This window comes from Anolis carolinensis, chromosome 2 (assembly GCF_035594765.1).
Source record: "Anolis carolinensis isolate JA03-04 chromosome 2, rAnoCar3.1.pri, whole genome shotgun sequence".
NCBI classification, from domain to species: Eukaryota; Metazoa; Chordata; class Lepidosauria; order Squamata; family Dactyloidae; genus Anolis; species Anolis carolinensis.
The window spans coordinates 98,544,184-98,559,484 of record NC_085842.1 but is presented as its reverse complement, the minus strand read 5'-3'; the positions used below and the strand labels follow the sequence as shown (position 1 = coordinate 98,559,484).

Genomic DNA, 15,301 nt, shown 5'->3' with positions numbered 1-15,301 from the left:
TTGCTTTCTTTGTAATTTTTGGAACATGACAGCATTTTAAATATTTCACTAGAATAACATTAAATCACATAAAAATGAGAAGCTAAAAGTGCAGGACCACGCTGATTTAGATATTATTTCGCTTTTAACGGGTTCTTTTTGTTCTCTCTTGCAATGTTAATCATCAGATTTATTATTCTGAATTTTCCACTTTGACAGTGGGAGGAATGCAGCTTCTACCTTAGTTTTAAATGTGGGAAGTAGAGTCCCTTATGTGAAGACATACGGCTTCTCTCTAGACATCCCCTGTGAGTACAATACTGTCCAAGGAGACAACCTGCTTTCTTTACACTTTTTTTTCCTTCAGACCATTTTGCAAGTTCATCTCTTTTCTAGGAAGATGTGTAGGTTGGAAATTCCCGCTTCTTATTTTTTTAATCTCTCCTTTATCTTTCTTCTCTAGCTCCCAGGATGAGGTGCCTGATTATATAGTGCCACATGATAATTTCACTGAACCCCATCTTCACCTACCAATGGGGGTGGATTCAAAGAATGCCAAGAGAGGCGTTATTTTTCTTCTCTTTGTCCTACTTTGATCCCCTCAAAGTTCTTGGAGGAACAACTCCTTCCTACAATATCCTGCTCTCTCATTCCCCTCTGTTCTCCTTAGTAATCTTTTTGACCCTTTCCTTTACTCCCTTTGGGACTCTGTTTGTGGGTATCTTGTGACACACACAGAGAGAAACACATTTTCTTTCTTCAAAGTGCAAGCACTCCTCAGTTCTTTGAATCAACATTCTTCACAGCAGTTATTTCAGGAGAAACTAGCACTCCCTCTTTACAAATTAAAAGAGGCTGCTGAGAATTCAGGCGGACTGGGGAACCTGCAGAATGCAATAAAAACTGAAAACCAGGAATATTGACTTTACTTGGGATAGAAAGAGGTCCACTTGCCAGACACGTTTGGCAATGCCAGCAAACTCTACATTGAGAAGCCAATCTTTGTGCTGTCAGCATATCCCCTCTGCTTTTTCATTCTCACTATACTTATCAAAGACAGCCTAAGACATTTTACTGCCTGAAGCAGAGGAGCAAAAATGGCTCATCCCAGTCATGATACCTAATGGCCAAGCCTATTTCCATACATAAACTGGACTGGATGGCCCTTGTGGAGGACCATCAAGGGAGTGAAGGTACCATCTCCAGGGGCTCCGAGGAAAGAGGCAGCCTTTGTTTTCTTTGTTGCCTCTGGCTCAGCTCCTGGAACTCACTCCTCGCAGAACTGAGGCCCTGGCCCTGTGACTCTGCGAAGCCAGGCCCAGCAAGAACACCTGCCTGCCTCCAGAGGCTGGGGCATAAGAGGACCACGCCTGTGGGGGCCTCAGCCATCAAGGGCCTCCACCATCTTGCTCCCTGGGGCAAACTGGAAGTAGCAGTATACAAGTCTAATATATATATATATATATATATATATATATATATATAAAGAAAGAAAGGTTGAAACTCTATGGAGAGGGAAATGGGGGATGGTGGTTGGGGGTAGAGAAGGGATCTATGTTAATTGCTGTAATAATATGTTTCACGAATATGTCTAGGTTGGATGTTTTTATAGTTTTAATGGTTTTAATCTACAGTTGTATGTTTTTTATTTACATATGTGATATATTTTTTATATATGTAAGGCACTGAATTTTGCCATTTATTATGTTGTAAACTGCTTTGAGTCCCCCCCCCCCCAAGGGGTGAGAAAAGTGGTATAGAAATGCAGTTAATAATAATAATAATTTTCCAACTCTATGATTCTATCAGAAAATCCCTGAAGTACATCTGCTCACCCTTGGCATGTAAAAGTGCAGCAGTCATTTGCTGCCCTTTTATAATACACAAAATCTAATGTCTTCTTTACTACTTAATGATAGGATTGACCCTAATTCTTACTCCTTAGAGCAGTGGTTCTCAACCTGTGGGTCCCCAGGTGTTTTGGCTTATAGCTCCCAGAAATCCCAGTCAGTTTACCAGCTGTAAGGGTTTCTGGGAGTTGAAGGCCAAAACACCCGGGGACCCACAGATCGAGAACCACTGCCTTAGAGGGAAGGACTGGATATTCCAGGCCTAAATCCAAGGCTGAGTTGAGTATTCTTAGGACCTTATCACATGCCCCCCATGCCATTTTGCCAGCAAGCATGCCACTCCAGCGTGGCAATGCTTCCTCCATCACACTGTACAACGTGGGAACATTCCTGTGTTGACAAAGAAGCATCCTAGAACACTTCCATGCCAGTTGGGGGCGGACCCCCCACTGAAAATTGGTGTATGTCTTTTGATGTACTGCATGCCCATCCATCCCTCAACTGGTTGGCAAGCATCCTAGGGATGTTTAAATTGGCAAGTGTGATGAGGTCCTTAGATTCATTGAAATCAATGAGCTTAAATGTGCCTAACTTTGTGTTGGCTTTAGTGATTCATGTTTTCTCTAGAGAAGGGAGTCACATGACTTTGTGCAAACAAAGGCTCAGCAAAGATGCAGGATACATTAGCAAATGAGGTGGTCGTCCAAACAAAATACAGGCAGGTCACACATGCATGGAGTGATTACAGGAGTCATTATTTTTCCAATCTAATCCATGTTTCAGCTTAGTGTTAAAATCCTGCTATGAAACACCAAATGCTTATTTGAGGACATCGCTATAAGAGAGAAAGAAAAATGAGTGGCTGTCCCTTGCAAGCTTTGAAACAGCACCAAGCATCAAACAACCTTCCTGCTGAATAATAGACCAGTGTTTCCAGTCAGGAGAAAACAACGGGATAGTCCAAAATCCAAAATCGTCTGCCTGAGTAGCTGAGAAAGAGACACCTTGCTTTCTGATGGTTCAGTGTTCACAATTTTGTTTAATGCACACACAAAAATAGAACTAAAGTGTATAAAATTGCCTCTGGGATATGTATGTAAGGTGTATATGAAACCTAAATGAATTTCATATTTAGACTTGGGTCCCATCTCCAAGAAATCTCCTTATGAATATATATGCAAATACAGGTATTCTGAAATCTGTAAAAAAAAAAAATCTCAAATCCAAAATGCTTCTGGTCCTAAGCATTTCAGATAAAGACTACTCAACATGCACAGCAAACAGCAAATGTTCACAGTACATAAGGTAGCCACAGTTTGGCAGCCACGTTTTTGAAATTATTCATACCATTGCCTGCCAAGGCCTATTTCTGGATGTGGGTCTGTAAGAACAGAGCACCAGAGTAATTAATCCAGCAGCTTGCATGGCTTGCTGCTATCTTCCAGAAGTTACTCAACTTCTTCTTCTTGTTGTTATAGTTATATGCATCCAAGTAGATGATGACTTAGGGGCCCCTGGTGGCACAGTGTGTTAAAGCGCTGAGCTGCTGAACTTGCGGACCAAAAGGTGCCAGGTTCAAATCCCAGGAGCAGAATGAGTGCCCGCTGCCAGCTCCTGCCAACTTAGCAGTTCGAAAACATGCAAATGTGAGTAGATCAATAGGTACCACTCTGGTAGGAAGGGACCAGCGCTCCATACAGTCATGTTGGCCACATGGAGGTGTCTATGGACAACGCTGGCTCTTTGGCTTAGAAATGGAGATGAGCACCAACCCCCACGACTGGACTTATCGTCAGGGGAAAACCTTTACCTTTACCTAGATGATGACTTATAATGACCCTATCTTTGGGGGCAGGGATTTGACTTCCTCAGTGGCTGAGAGAGTATGACTTTGCTAAGGTCATTCAATGAGTCTCTATGGCTTAGGGTTTTGAACCCTGGTCTCCAGATTCTTGGCCCAACACTCAGACTACTAAAATGTAAATTACTTAATAGTATTAGAGGTTTCTGTATTCTATGGTGTGATTTGCTCTTGTGTGATTTGATGAAATGCACCTTCAGATATTGTATCTTTCCACCGTTGTTCTCTATATTTCCTCCCTGGTTTTTTAGCCCACTTGGCCCAGCAATCTAAAGATGTTCATTAATATTCTAGAAATAGCTACAAGCAGTCAACATGGTCAAATGTTTTGGGGTTACAGTGCCCCTGAAATATTCAAAAGATGTCTTCACATTGGAATAAAAAAGTCAGATGTGGCTCGGTAAATAAGTGATACAAATTGGTATTATAATATATCTGAAATCTGCATATACACTGATGGCATCTGAAGCAATTAACTAGGAATGGATATTGCAGTCATGTAAAAGGCAGATTCCATAAAAGAAAACATTAGGTCAGAAATAAAAACAAAAGTTGCCTAATATTACAATGCCTTTATTACATGAATCCATGGTACAATAATGCTAAGAATGCTGCATACAATTTTAAGCAGCATCCTTTAAAAAAATGTGCCTACAGCTGGGAAAGTTGCAAAGAATGTCAACTGAAAAAAGCAGGAGAAATGGAACATCTCACTATGAGAGAAGGTTGCAACACTAGGAGGTGTGAATAGTTAAATGAATGGGGAGAGATGTGATATAAATATACAAAAAATACATAGTTTCAAAAGAGAGAGAGAGAGAGAGAGAGAGAGAGAGAAAGGTATTTTCCTCCTCAATTTCTTATGGCACCAGAGCCACCCAAGGAAATTGAATGACAGGAAGTTCAGAACAGGTAAAAAGGGAATACTTCACATGGCATATGTGGGAATACTCTTCTGCAAGAGATAGTAATAGATACCCTTGAAAGGTAAACCTGTGAAGTATAACAGTGCTACTCAAAGTGAATACAAGTCATTGGATATGAGCCCCCAGTGAGTTTCCAAAAAATAAACTGTCATAACCAATTGACAAAAATACAGTACCAGTCCCTGGCACATTGAAAGGAAAAATAATCATTGGTCTCCTATATCAGATAGCCTGAAAAGCCCTGGAATATAAGACTATCTATGGTTACTAGTCACAATGATTATATAATACCTCCACGGTGCCTCTGAATACCAACTGTAGAAAAATAGCACTGGGAGGAGGTTGTTGTCCTGCTTTTGAAGGTCCTGAAAGTATCTAATGGATCATTGTGTATAAAGAATCTTGGGCAAGATTAAAAAAATTTGTCTATCAACCATTGTTATCTTTATATATTTGTAGTAAATTTATTATCAGCTTGCTAGACAAAATGACTTATCAGGAATTTTACTTGGACAGGGTGTGTACCGCTGCCCCTGGCAACAGCTGGCAGCTAATGACAGAGAACTGAGCGCTCTCTGATTAGTTGGCACTTTTGCACACTGCACCTGCAACTGGTCCTTACATAAGTCTAGACAAGATGTTGATGTTAATCTCATTTAGATATTATTATAAAATGAAATATCAACCCTAAAGATATCTTCTCTATTGCTGGTATTATTGAAGAGACAGCAGGTAGAAAATAAAGAAACCGTTTCAAAAAAGTATAATTTTTGGCTTGAGCTAGAAATGGATGCTCTTTAGTACAGAGGTTGGTACAGAATTTAGTCATGCTAACTGGAGGATTTGGAGGGGAGATACAACCCAAAAAATGAAAATTTTCCAAGTTCAGGTTTATCCCAGCCTTTGCTGTATGTGTATAGCAGTGCCCAACTTCCTAGTCTGTTTGGACTAGCAAGGATTGTCAGGATGAATGCCATGGTCTTCTTGTGAGCAAAGGTTTCAGAAATAATTCTGATTCATTTGCAGAATGCTTCTGGATTCTAGGATTGAACAACCTGTATCCTAGGCATCCCTGAAACTCTCTCATCCATCTGTGGAAAACATCTAAACATGCCAGTTCTTGTTCCCTTCAGCATGTTATTCCATTGCGGGATTCAACATTTTAGGTTGATTTTCTTAATTGTTACATTAAATTTGCTTTCAAGCCACTCAGCTCAACAATGTAAACATTTTTGGTTATTGTATATACACTTTAGCATATCCACCACACACAGCTCTTATGTGGCACACTGGGAAGACCTGTTCTCAGAATATAATGCAGAATGACAGTATATATCATGAACATAGTAGAAACTTCTCTAATCACTAAGGCTGCAAATCAGGAAATTCAAAATTGGGTATTTCATCCCAAATGAAACCCTATACATTTTATCCACCTTTTCTTGAGATTGGTTCAATTGCATCAATAGCCAGATGATGGGGTCATTAGGAAAACAATTTGAGCTGAAATACTTCCTGACAGAAAAACAAGTTAAGTTAAAAACCAAGAGAAAGAGAGGGGAGGTCAAAATAGGTAGGTCAAAAAAATGAAATATTAATTTTGTCTTGATTTTTGTATCTACAACACTTCCTTCAACCTAAAATGCTCAGAATTTGATTTTTTTTTCTGTCAAATTTAAAATAGATAGAAATATTGGACAACAGTATTTCATATGATAAATGTTTTGGATGCCTCAGATCATCACAGAAACTGGAATATGTTTCCAAAGTATTTCAACCTATGTCCTTTAGGGGGAGTATGTTTTCTTTTCATTCCATCCCAACATATAGTCATTGCTTTGCTTTCCCAACCTCAAGCATTTTTGTCTTATATAACACAAACAGAGGAGCTCCCAACAAGATTCATTAGTTTCTACATGCAATATTTTCCAGCAAGTACCCCTCTCTTATTGCCAATGGTGTTTTGGATCTTTCAGTTACCTCTGGATCAAGAGTGCTATGGAGGGAGAGACAAGAATCAAGTCACTTCTCCCTTTGAGTAGATACAGTGTGCTTCCATTGCCATCGTGGAGGGATTTGGGAACCTAACATAACCTTCCCCCCTGAAATTAAAGCATATGCATTTCCCCTTTACAATAATGATCTATTATGTAATAAACAGTAGGTGAGTGGCTCTTGTGTATGGCATTTCCATAAAATTATCATTCAGGAGAATTAAAATTGAGGAGAACCTATATGAAATATACTGGTAATTTCCCTGCCCTCAAAGGAATCTCTTGGTTCAAATCACTTTCACAACATTGGGTCCTATGTCAGCAAATCAGTTTGAAGGCTAGGTCAAGAGTTATAAACAGAGAGTATGGGCAAACAATTTTCTGCCACAAATGCATCCTTCTTTGGTTTTCTTTGCATTTGGAAGAAGGGGAACCTTTCTCGAGAGTGTCCTGCATATGAGCATGTCCTAAAATATCATAAGACTGAGATACACATAGCTCCATAACTCTTTGCACAAGGTTGCCTCAACTTAACAAAAGCTCAGATAAATTCCCTTGATTTTGTCTTTCATTTTGGGGAAGTGGCCATTTTGCAACCATGTTAAGTAACATATAAAGCACTATCAGGGTGACATCATGACAAAATACCTCAGAGTCCAAAACACTATGGAGAAGCCAGGTAGGTGAGATATTATTGCTGGGGGAAAGTGTTAGGACTTCCAAGACAGAGCCCGATTCCATGCAACATTTATCATTTCCTTCCTGCGTCACAGCTGATAACATCTCACAATCATATGGAGCCAGGCATGAGATCCTGTATGACAATTATCTCCTGATCTCACTCCCCTTGCCTCCCCTTCCCTCTGAGCTAGAATAGAGGGAGGAAACTGAGGCTTCTCCACACCCTTCTCTCCACAGGAATCCTTGAGTGAAGTGCAGCATGAAGTAACAGGGAGTGAACAAGGACCCAACAAGAGGAAGAGAAAGGTGGTGGTCATAAATGTGGCTAACCAAACTGTGGGATGACCATTGGTATCCACTTAGCTGGAACAGTACAGCCTCTCTTTCTAGCCATCTTTCCAAGTCATAGTCCATACATAAACATGGTATTTTGATCTATCATCTCTTCATCTAAATCCCAATACATTTTCATCTCAAACTTAAGTGCCTTTGAAAAAGTGTCTGTGTGAGAACAGGGGATGTTGACAATCTCCTGCAACATGGGTTTTTTTCTTTCCAAAGTACCTATCAAGGAAGTGTAGTGCTTGCCTCATAAACTGAAATGTAGCTTTGTTTCCATTTACTGCAGAGAACTGACCACTGAACCAGGATTTCACTATTCATACATGATTCAGTTTCCTAATTATGAATAATAAAAGGTCTGGTTAACCACATACAAATATGTTCTCAAAGAACAGTTTTGAATACACTTCAGATGGATACATGAACTTTGCTAGTGCTCTCTTGCTGAGTTTGGTCAGGTCTTACTGTACTTAACCCACTTTGTCTTATCAAACGACACTTGCTAGCCACTGTAAATAAAAATAAAAAATCAGGGCCCCCTCCCCTTCTTGGTTTCTTTTCCCCCTAGATATTTCCCCTAGATATTTCCTTGTACAACTATATGCATCCAAAAAATCAGCTGCTTGCATGCAAACAGATAAATGCATGCAAAATATCAGTGTTTGTGCTCGGGGTAAAACTGATGCCAGCAAATAGGTGCACATAGATATTCAGTTCAGAGGGACAAATCCATAATACACTGCAAACACAAAAAATTAAAATCTCCACCAAAAGGCTCAAACAAAAGTGTAGACATTTGATGAGGACAACAAATGCACAGTGTAAGAGAATTATTCCACAACTCCCTAAAACACATAAACTTACACAAAAATATAGATGCACAGATTCAGGAATTACAAGCTACATCCTGCCAATCATGAAAGAGCAATATAAAGGTGTTTTGATGAATTCGAAATGTACACAGAGAGAGCAATTGCCATCACATTAGATACACACACACACACACACACACACACCTCTTGATATGCATCTAAACTATTTGGTCGAGTAAAGTGAATTCTCATACACTTCAATGGGATTAAGCACATATACAAACTCACACATCCTCATACACACACACATATAATATACATAGCCAAATCGGTATGCATGCTGACAGTAAGAAAAGGAAGCAAACCAAGTTGTGCTTGCAAAGCTACAGTTCATTGTGCAAAGCATTGACAACACATTAAACACAGTCAGATCACTTTGTTAGAAGCTCGCGTAATTCCACCAACATTCCCTCTCACACTGACTTCTTCCTCTGAGATCTTTGACACCAGGTTTCGGTGGTCCCTGTACAGCTATCTTACACTAAACAGGGTTTGGGGGAAATAAGCATTGGGGCCATTGCTTTCCAGGACACCTTAAGAAACACCCGATCAGCCATTTCTTGGGAAAGACAGAGACTTCCCTGGAGCGTTGCTCTGGACTAGGCAAATCAGACACATGAACTTCATCAGAATGCTGTGACAAAGGGTTATCTTTAAAAAGGACCAGAGTGTCCTTACCCATTTTGTTTTGGCCATCACAGAACTATAGGCAACAACAGAAAGACATGCACGAACTAACACAGCCGCACACAAAAGTTGACAATGTCAGCAAGGGATATTTAACCCTTCCTGTGCCGATCTCTATTGCCTTGTGAAAATGGAGGAATATGGAAAAGCCTAATTTTTGCAGCAACATTTTCCAGTTCTTCTTTCCTAGCGTTGCCTCTGCTGCGCTCTTTGGAGCCTGCCTTTCCCTGCTGCCCTGTGAGTTTGTCTTAGCGCTCACTCCGTTGCCTTTTCTTTCCCTGGGGATGCCACCTGGGTTGAGGTTGTCAGCTGAGGTTGTCAGTCCAGTCAACCCCTGCTTTGCTCCCATTCGGTCCCCAAACCATTCCCCCTTTGCCCCCTGCTCCAGTCTGTCTCAAACTTACTTCCCCAGCTCTTCATAAAGCTGGTATTCTTCGGTGAAGCGGTTGCAGGTGATGGTTGCCATCCTGGATGCCGGCTGCCTGGGTGCCTGGCCTGAAGTTTGACAAGAGCACCTCTCCTCACTTGGGCCGCTTGGTCCCCGCTCTCCTCCTGGGCTCCTAGTGCTCACTCCCTCTCAGAGGTAAATAAGCAAAGAGGTGTGATTGACAAGCCTGGAGATAATGATGAGGGTAATTTGTCTTTGCAGCCTCGCAAGCCTTCGTCGTCAGCATCCCGCTCTCCATAGCAACCACCTCTGGAACGCCCTGGTCCTGTTGCCCGGGCAACTGCCTCCCAAACACCTGCTCGTCCTGCCACTTCCACGGCTCTCTAACGCCCTGATTCTGTGATTGTGGAAACTGCATCCAAAGAGAAACATCAGAAAGCCACTCCAAGGAAACCCCCCAGAAAAACCAAAAGTCAAAATATATCAATATTAAAGCACATATTAAGTCATGCAAGTGAGAATTAACTGGGGCAAAAAAAAGGTTACTATGGAAACGGCCATTGCCACATTTACAGGAGGGTCTCTGGAAAGACAGGATGCTGTTGCCCTGGTAACGGCATCTTCTCCTCCAGAAAGACAGGTATTGCTGTGTTGCCCGGGCAACCGCTAGAGTTCCAAGGTTTAAAGAAACAGGATGCTTTTTTCAGCCAAAGCTACTCTGAGGGGAGATAGAAATAGATGGGGGGGGGGGTTGGGTGGGTTACATTTTCAGGGTCTTGAGAGCCTTCTCGAGCTCTTTAGAACTGGATACCTTTAGAGGGCCGTACAATATAAAACAGTCAGAATTTCTCCAATTCCTGTAGAGGGAGCAGTTAGAATCAAAGTAGAATCTGAAAAACCTTCTGGAAAGCTTTATTCCCAGTAGGGAGTCTGGCCCAGATTTAATGCACTTTCTGTTTTTTCTAGGGAAGCTTTAGAAAAAAATCAAGAATGAAGGGGAGACCGCATAATGCGTTTGTTTTATGCAGCTGCAGTTGAGGAAAAGGATCCAGATGGAAGAACATGTTGCCTGGCAGACCCCATTCCTCCTGTAGGAGTGCTCGGGGAGTGTGGGCAGAGTTAAGGATCCCGAAATGCAGGAACCCTGAAACCCTGCCTCTCAAGCAATTGGGAATGAGACAGCCTTCTCACAGATTAAAGGTCGCCCACACAGGAACAAATATATTCAATGTGTTTAGGCTTTTCCTCATCTTTGGGAGGTTTGTAAGATTTCTCTTACATTAACTCTTCTAAATTAGGGGGATTTTTCGTGTTAGGAGCGACTTGAGAAACTGCAAGTTTCTTCTGGTGTGAGGAAATTGGCCATCTGCAAGGACGTTGCCCAGGGGATGTTTGGATGTTTTACCATCCTGTGGGAGGCTTCTCTCATGTCCCCACATGGGAAGCTGGAGCTGACAGATAAGAGCTCACCCTGCTCCTCAGATTTGAATCACCAACCCTTTCAGTCAGCAGTCCTGCCAGCACAAGGGTTGGATGCTCAGGGTGCTGTACCTGTTCTCACCTACTCATTTTATCTTAATAACAAGCCTATGAGGCAGGCTAAGCTCAAAGGTAGGCAATGAACTTCATGGCTGAGTGATGAGAACCTCTACACCATAACCACTGTGCTAATAGTCCAACTTGGATTTATATTCATATTATCTCAATTGTTTTTGAAAAGCCCAAACTAGATATCAGATGCATATTTCTTTGTAATCTATTTTTCAGTACCCAATACACAGGCCTTAATTGAGTTGATTTGATATTATATCACTTGTATCTTGTCTTTCTCCCAATATGGAATTTTTATCATATATTTTAAAAGCTAATTGATATGGAGTCAGAGTTGTGTGGTGATTAGAATGAGTAGAGTGGCAACTGGAAGATCTGGGTTCAGATCTCTAGTTCATGAGGTTCACTGGGTGTCTTCCACTAGTTATTCTCTTTCAGTTCTACCAACTCTGCAGGGATATTGTGAGGCTGGGGGGCAGGGAAGAGAAAGATAGGTACATAAACTTCTGTGTCTTCTGTATGCCCAGGAGAGAGTTTCTCACACAGTATCAGCCACTGATTGAGGTTCCGGGTTTTAGCCTGCCGCTTTTTGAATCTCGCTTGCTGAGCCATTCCTGTGATTGTCTCTGTGGATATTAGGAAGCTGTTTCTTAATTTAATTCATTGGTATGCTGGCTGATATCTGAACAGAAGGTGGGCCAGGGATGTTAATACCTTGGTCCTTTCATTGCTAGCTGCTACTTCCCGGCGGATATCAGGTGGTGCAATAATGGCTAAACAATATAATTTCTCCAACAGTGTTGGGCGTAGACATCCTGTGATAATGCAGCATGTTTCATTAAGGGCCACATCCACTGTTTAACGTGGTGAGATGTATTCCACACTGGGCATGGGTAACAAAGCGCAAGGGCAGATGTCTTCACTGTATCTGGTTGTGATCCCCAGGTTGTGCCAGTCAGTTTTTGTATGATAATATACTGATATTATAAAATCAGAATAAAGGATGCAAGAAAAGATTCCTAAATCTGACATTCCCTTATTGCAGAGCCCAACCATATATTTCATGTCACAAAAACAATGTACTTTGCTCTTATTAGCTCAATATATACAATTTGTTTTTCATTCTGAACACTGTATTGCCAGATCATGTATGGCAGAAATTTTAATAATGTTATATTGGTGATTTCAAGTTGTTGCTGGCTGGTTACATCTTGTCCTCCTTCCGTGGGCTGGGTTTTCCAGAGAAGACAAAGGATGGCAGGAGGGACAATGGTTCATGGTGGTGATGATGGGTCTTCCGGATTAGGAGGGAAAGGTCACAATTAGGTAATAGGATTTTCCTTTCTTCTCACAATGGAGAGTTGCACCTGGTTGATGGGATTCCCAATCTAGTTTAAAAGGGATTATTCTATTTGATCAGAAGTTTGGATATTATACTGGGTCAGCATGTGCCTCAAGCTTCTAGCAATGTGTCGGGGATGAGTTGCTTCTAGAGGTTTTTCAGAGCCATGAGCAGAAGGGAATTCCAGACCCAAATCTGGATATAGACTTAGCCCCAGAGCCAGAGGCACCAGAGGAGGATGGAAATGTAGTAAGACCTCAGCCTGCAGAGATAGAAAAAGAAGCAAACTCAGGGTAAAGGTTTGCCTCCACTTTGTAATCAACCACCAGCTGTTCCTGAGCAGATCCCCAGCTCACCTGAGTCAGCAAGAGAGGAGAGGCGACAGAGGCTAAGATTTGCCTTAAAGGAAAGGTGTAGAAATGCTCGTTTAGCTGCAAGGGAGCAACAGAGAGGAACTGCCAAGTGCAGTCAGGATCCAGACCATAGCTTGCTGGGTTACTATAAATCAGCAGTGAAAGCTATGGAACAGTTGTGGGAGCAACTTGTATTTGTGTTGTATCCATTGTTTGTATTTCACAGAGAATTTTTGAATCTTGTATTCTGCTTTGGATTATCAGTGACCTGTTTGTTCCAGCCTTGACTTATAATCATCATCATCATCATCATCATACATTATTTCTAGAATGCCCTCTCTCCCCATGGGGACTCAGGGCGGTTTGCATACATATAAAATGCAAATATTCAATGCCACCATTAAATTAAGATCACACAACAACAACAAAATGCACAATAGACAGTAAAAAGTTTTTAACCACAAATTAAGATTAAAGTAATAAAAATACCAACAGTTAAAGCATAATTGCATTAAAAAACACAATTTCACAAAAAACCATATATAGTAGACAATTAAACAGCTAAAATGTAAACAGTACCTGACATTAATTGTGAATTAAAATAGACTGTAGCAGCCATAAAGCACTAATTAAAATTGTGCATTTGACCTTTGGACTACTCTTTCTGGATTACCCTTGGATTTGGCATAGTGACTTTGGTGAATATTATTCCCAGTGGGGTTCTTGCATGTTGGTGTGGCTGGTAACTGACTGTTGGTCTTTGGGACACCTACTATGCTATGGTTAGCCAGCACAGCTATTGTATTAATTTGGGTGTTTGCCTGGTGACTGACTTATCTGGAATTTCCTGTACCCCGCATGTATACCTTCTATTATTGTGTTGGGAGAGCAATAGACAGGGCTGTGAGCAAGGATTTCTTGTGCCCTTATAGTAGATGGTGTACTGAGTAATCATCTATAGAAAGACCTTTTGGTTTTCAGACAACAATTGAGGAAAAATGGGGTGTCAATGTAACTTACAAATGCAAATATTTTAAGACATTTTACCCCATGTAGTCATGCAGAAAAAATAAAAGTGTATGGGTCAGGATGAACAGAAAGAACTTTGGGATAGGGCATTTTATTTGACTATATTTTACTAACCTTGTGGAAACTGCTTATTTTTGTTCGTTCTACCTAAATATAGTTGAGCCTCGGCCACCAACAGATTGGATTTGGTCATAACAGATTAAAGTAACAGAAAATTACAGTCATTTCAGAGTTCCCTGAAACAAAATCAGGTTCTTTTTCTCAAGTATGAACTTAGAAATGAAGAAATATTTTTTTCCCATCAGTGGGAGTTGGGAAGTGGAGTTAGAAACCAAAGAGAGAGCAAATCATTCAAAATGATTTGAACCCTATAGCTACAGACAAAAGCAAGTTCTTTTTCTCTACACTTGACAGAGGTGATTAAGAAATGTTTGTGTAAATGACATTGAACAGTGTTGTGAACAATTTGTCAGCAAGTGGCAAGAGACCCAGTTAGGAACATGGGCCTTGGAATTGAGTCTGTTTAAAGGGGAAAAGGTGATATATAACATCAACAACAACAACAACAACAACAGGTGCATCCTATGGCATCTGGGAGTTTATAATTTGGAGTTTATAGGTTGGTTGAGAATTCTAAATACCTAAAGCACAGATCCCAGAATTCTATAGAAGGGTGTCATGGCAGCTGAAAGGGGATCATAGCCCTATAATTATGTAGTGTGAATTGGGCCCTGATGTCTTAGCAGAACTTGCTACACTGAAAATTCCACCCATTGGTTCTTTTCCTGGGTTTCGTAATAAGAGAGAACTACACTTAACCTTCTTCTTCTTCCTGATAACCTTCCAGATATTTGGGTACTGCGAGCATTTGTTTCTTTAATCCAAAGTTCACGGCTGCCACATCAGATCTCTAGGGAGACAGCAAGCATTCTAAAACACTCACAGAACCCAAAATCGATCTGTCTTTCTCTTCATTTTTCTCACACAAACCCAAATGGCAGTCTGCTCTTTGTTTCCTTCAGAGATACCTAGATTAAAATGTCCTAGCCAAGAATGGGGAGGAAGATATATTTATTTTTCAGCTATGGCCTTGCCATTCAGAAGTCTAGCTGTTGTCAGCAATTGGTCATCCTCCTTAACAAAGGGAACTTGGAAAATTTCAAGGTCTGTTAAAGCAGTTTCCAGTAATACTTCCAGAAACATTGACCTCCTTCTGTCTGAAAGCATCTCACAATAATGGATCAGCAGCTGAGTGACAGACTAATGACAGGGCTGGCCACTTGAGACAAAACAGAAAACAGCACCTTCCCCAAACTAATGCATATCCCCCCTTCAGCCAGTCAGATCATATGGGCAATTGATGCAGAAAATTCCACAAGTGTTTATTTACATTCCCTACACAGTAGCAATACAACCACAAAACCCCCCATTTTGCTGTCTGAAGTG

The 15,301-nt window shown here is 40.9% G+C and overlaps 1 protein-coding gene across 4 annotated transcripts in view; it reads right to left on the bottom strand.

The window, feature by feature from the left end:
- Positions 1-10,037, bottom strand: part of camk2a (calcium/calmodulin dependent protein kinase II alpha) — a 197,109-nt gene extending 187,072 nt beyond the window's left edge. For 2 of the 4 annotated variants that reach the window (XR_010002722.1, XM_008104825.3), the window contains exon 1: positions 9,597-10,030. Coding sequence is in view for 3 of the 4 variants with exons in the window: in XM_008104825.3 (XP_008103032.1) it covers positions 9,597-9,658 (62 nt within the window). In the remaining variant the exon portion in view is untranslated. Of the gene's footprint in view, positions 1-9,596 lie in introns of all 4 variants that reach the window. The other 2 variants (XM_008104829.3, XM_008104827.3) reach the window with 2 other exon arrangements.
- Positions 10,038-15,301: the final 5,264 nt, after the last annotated feature.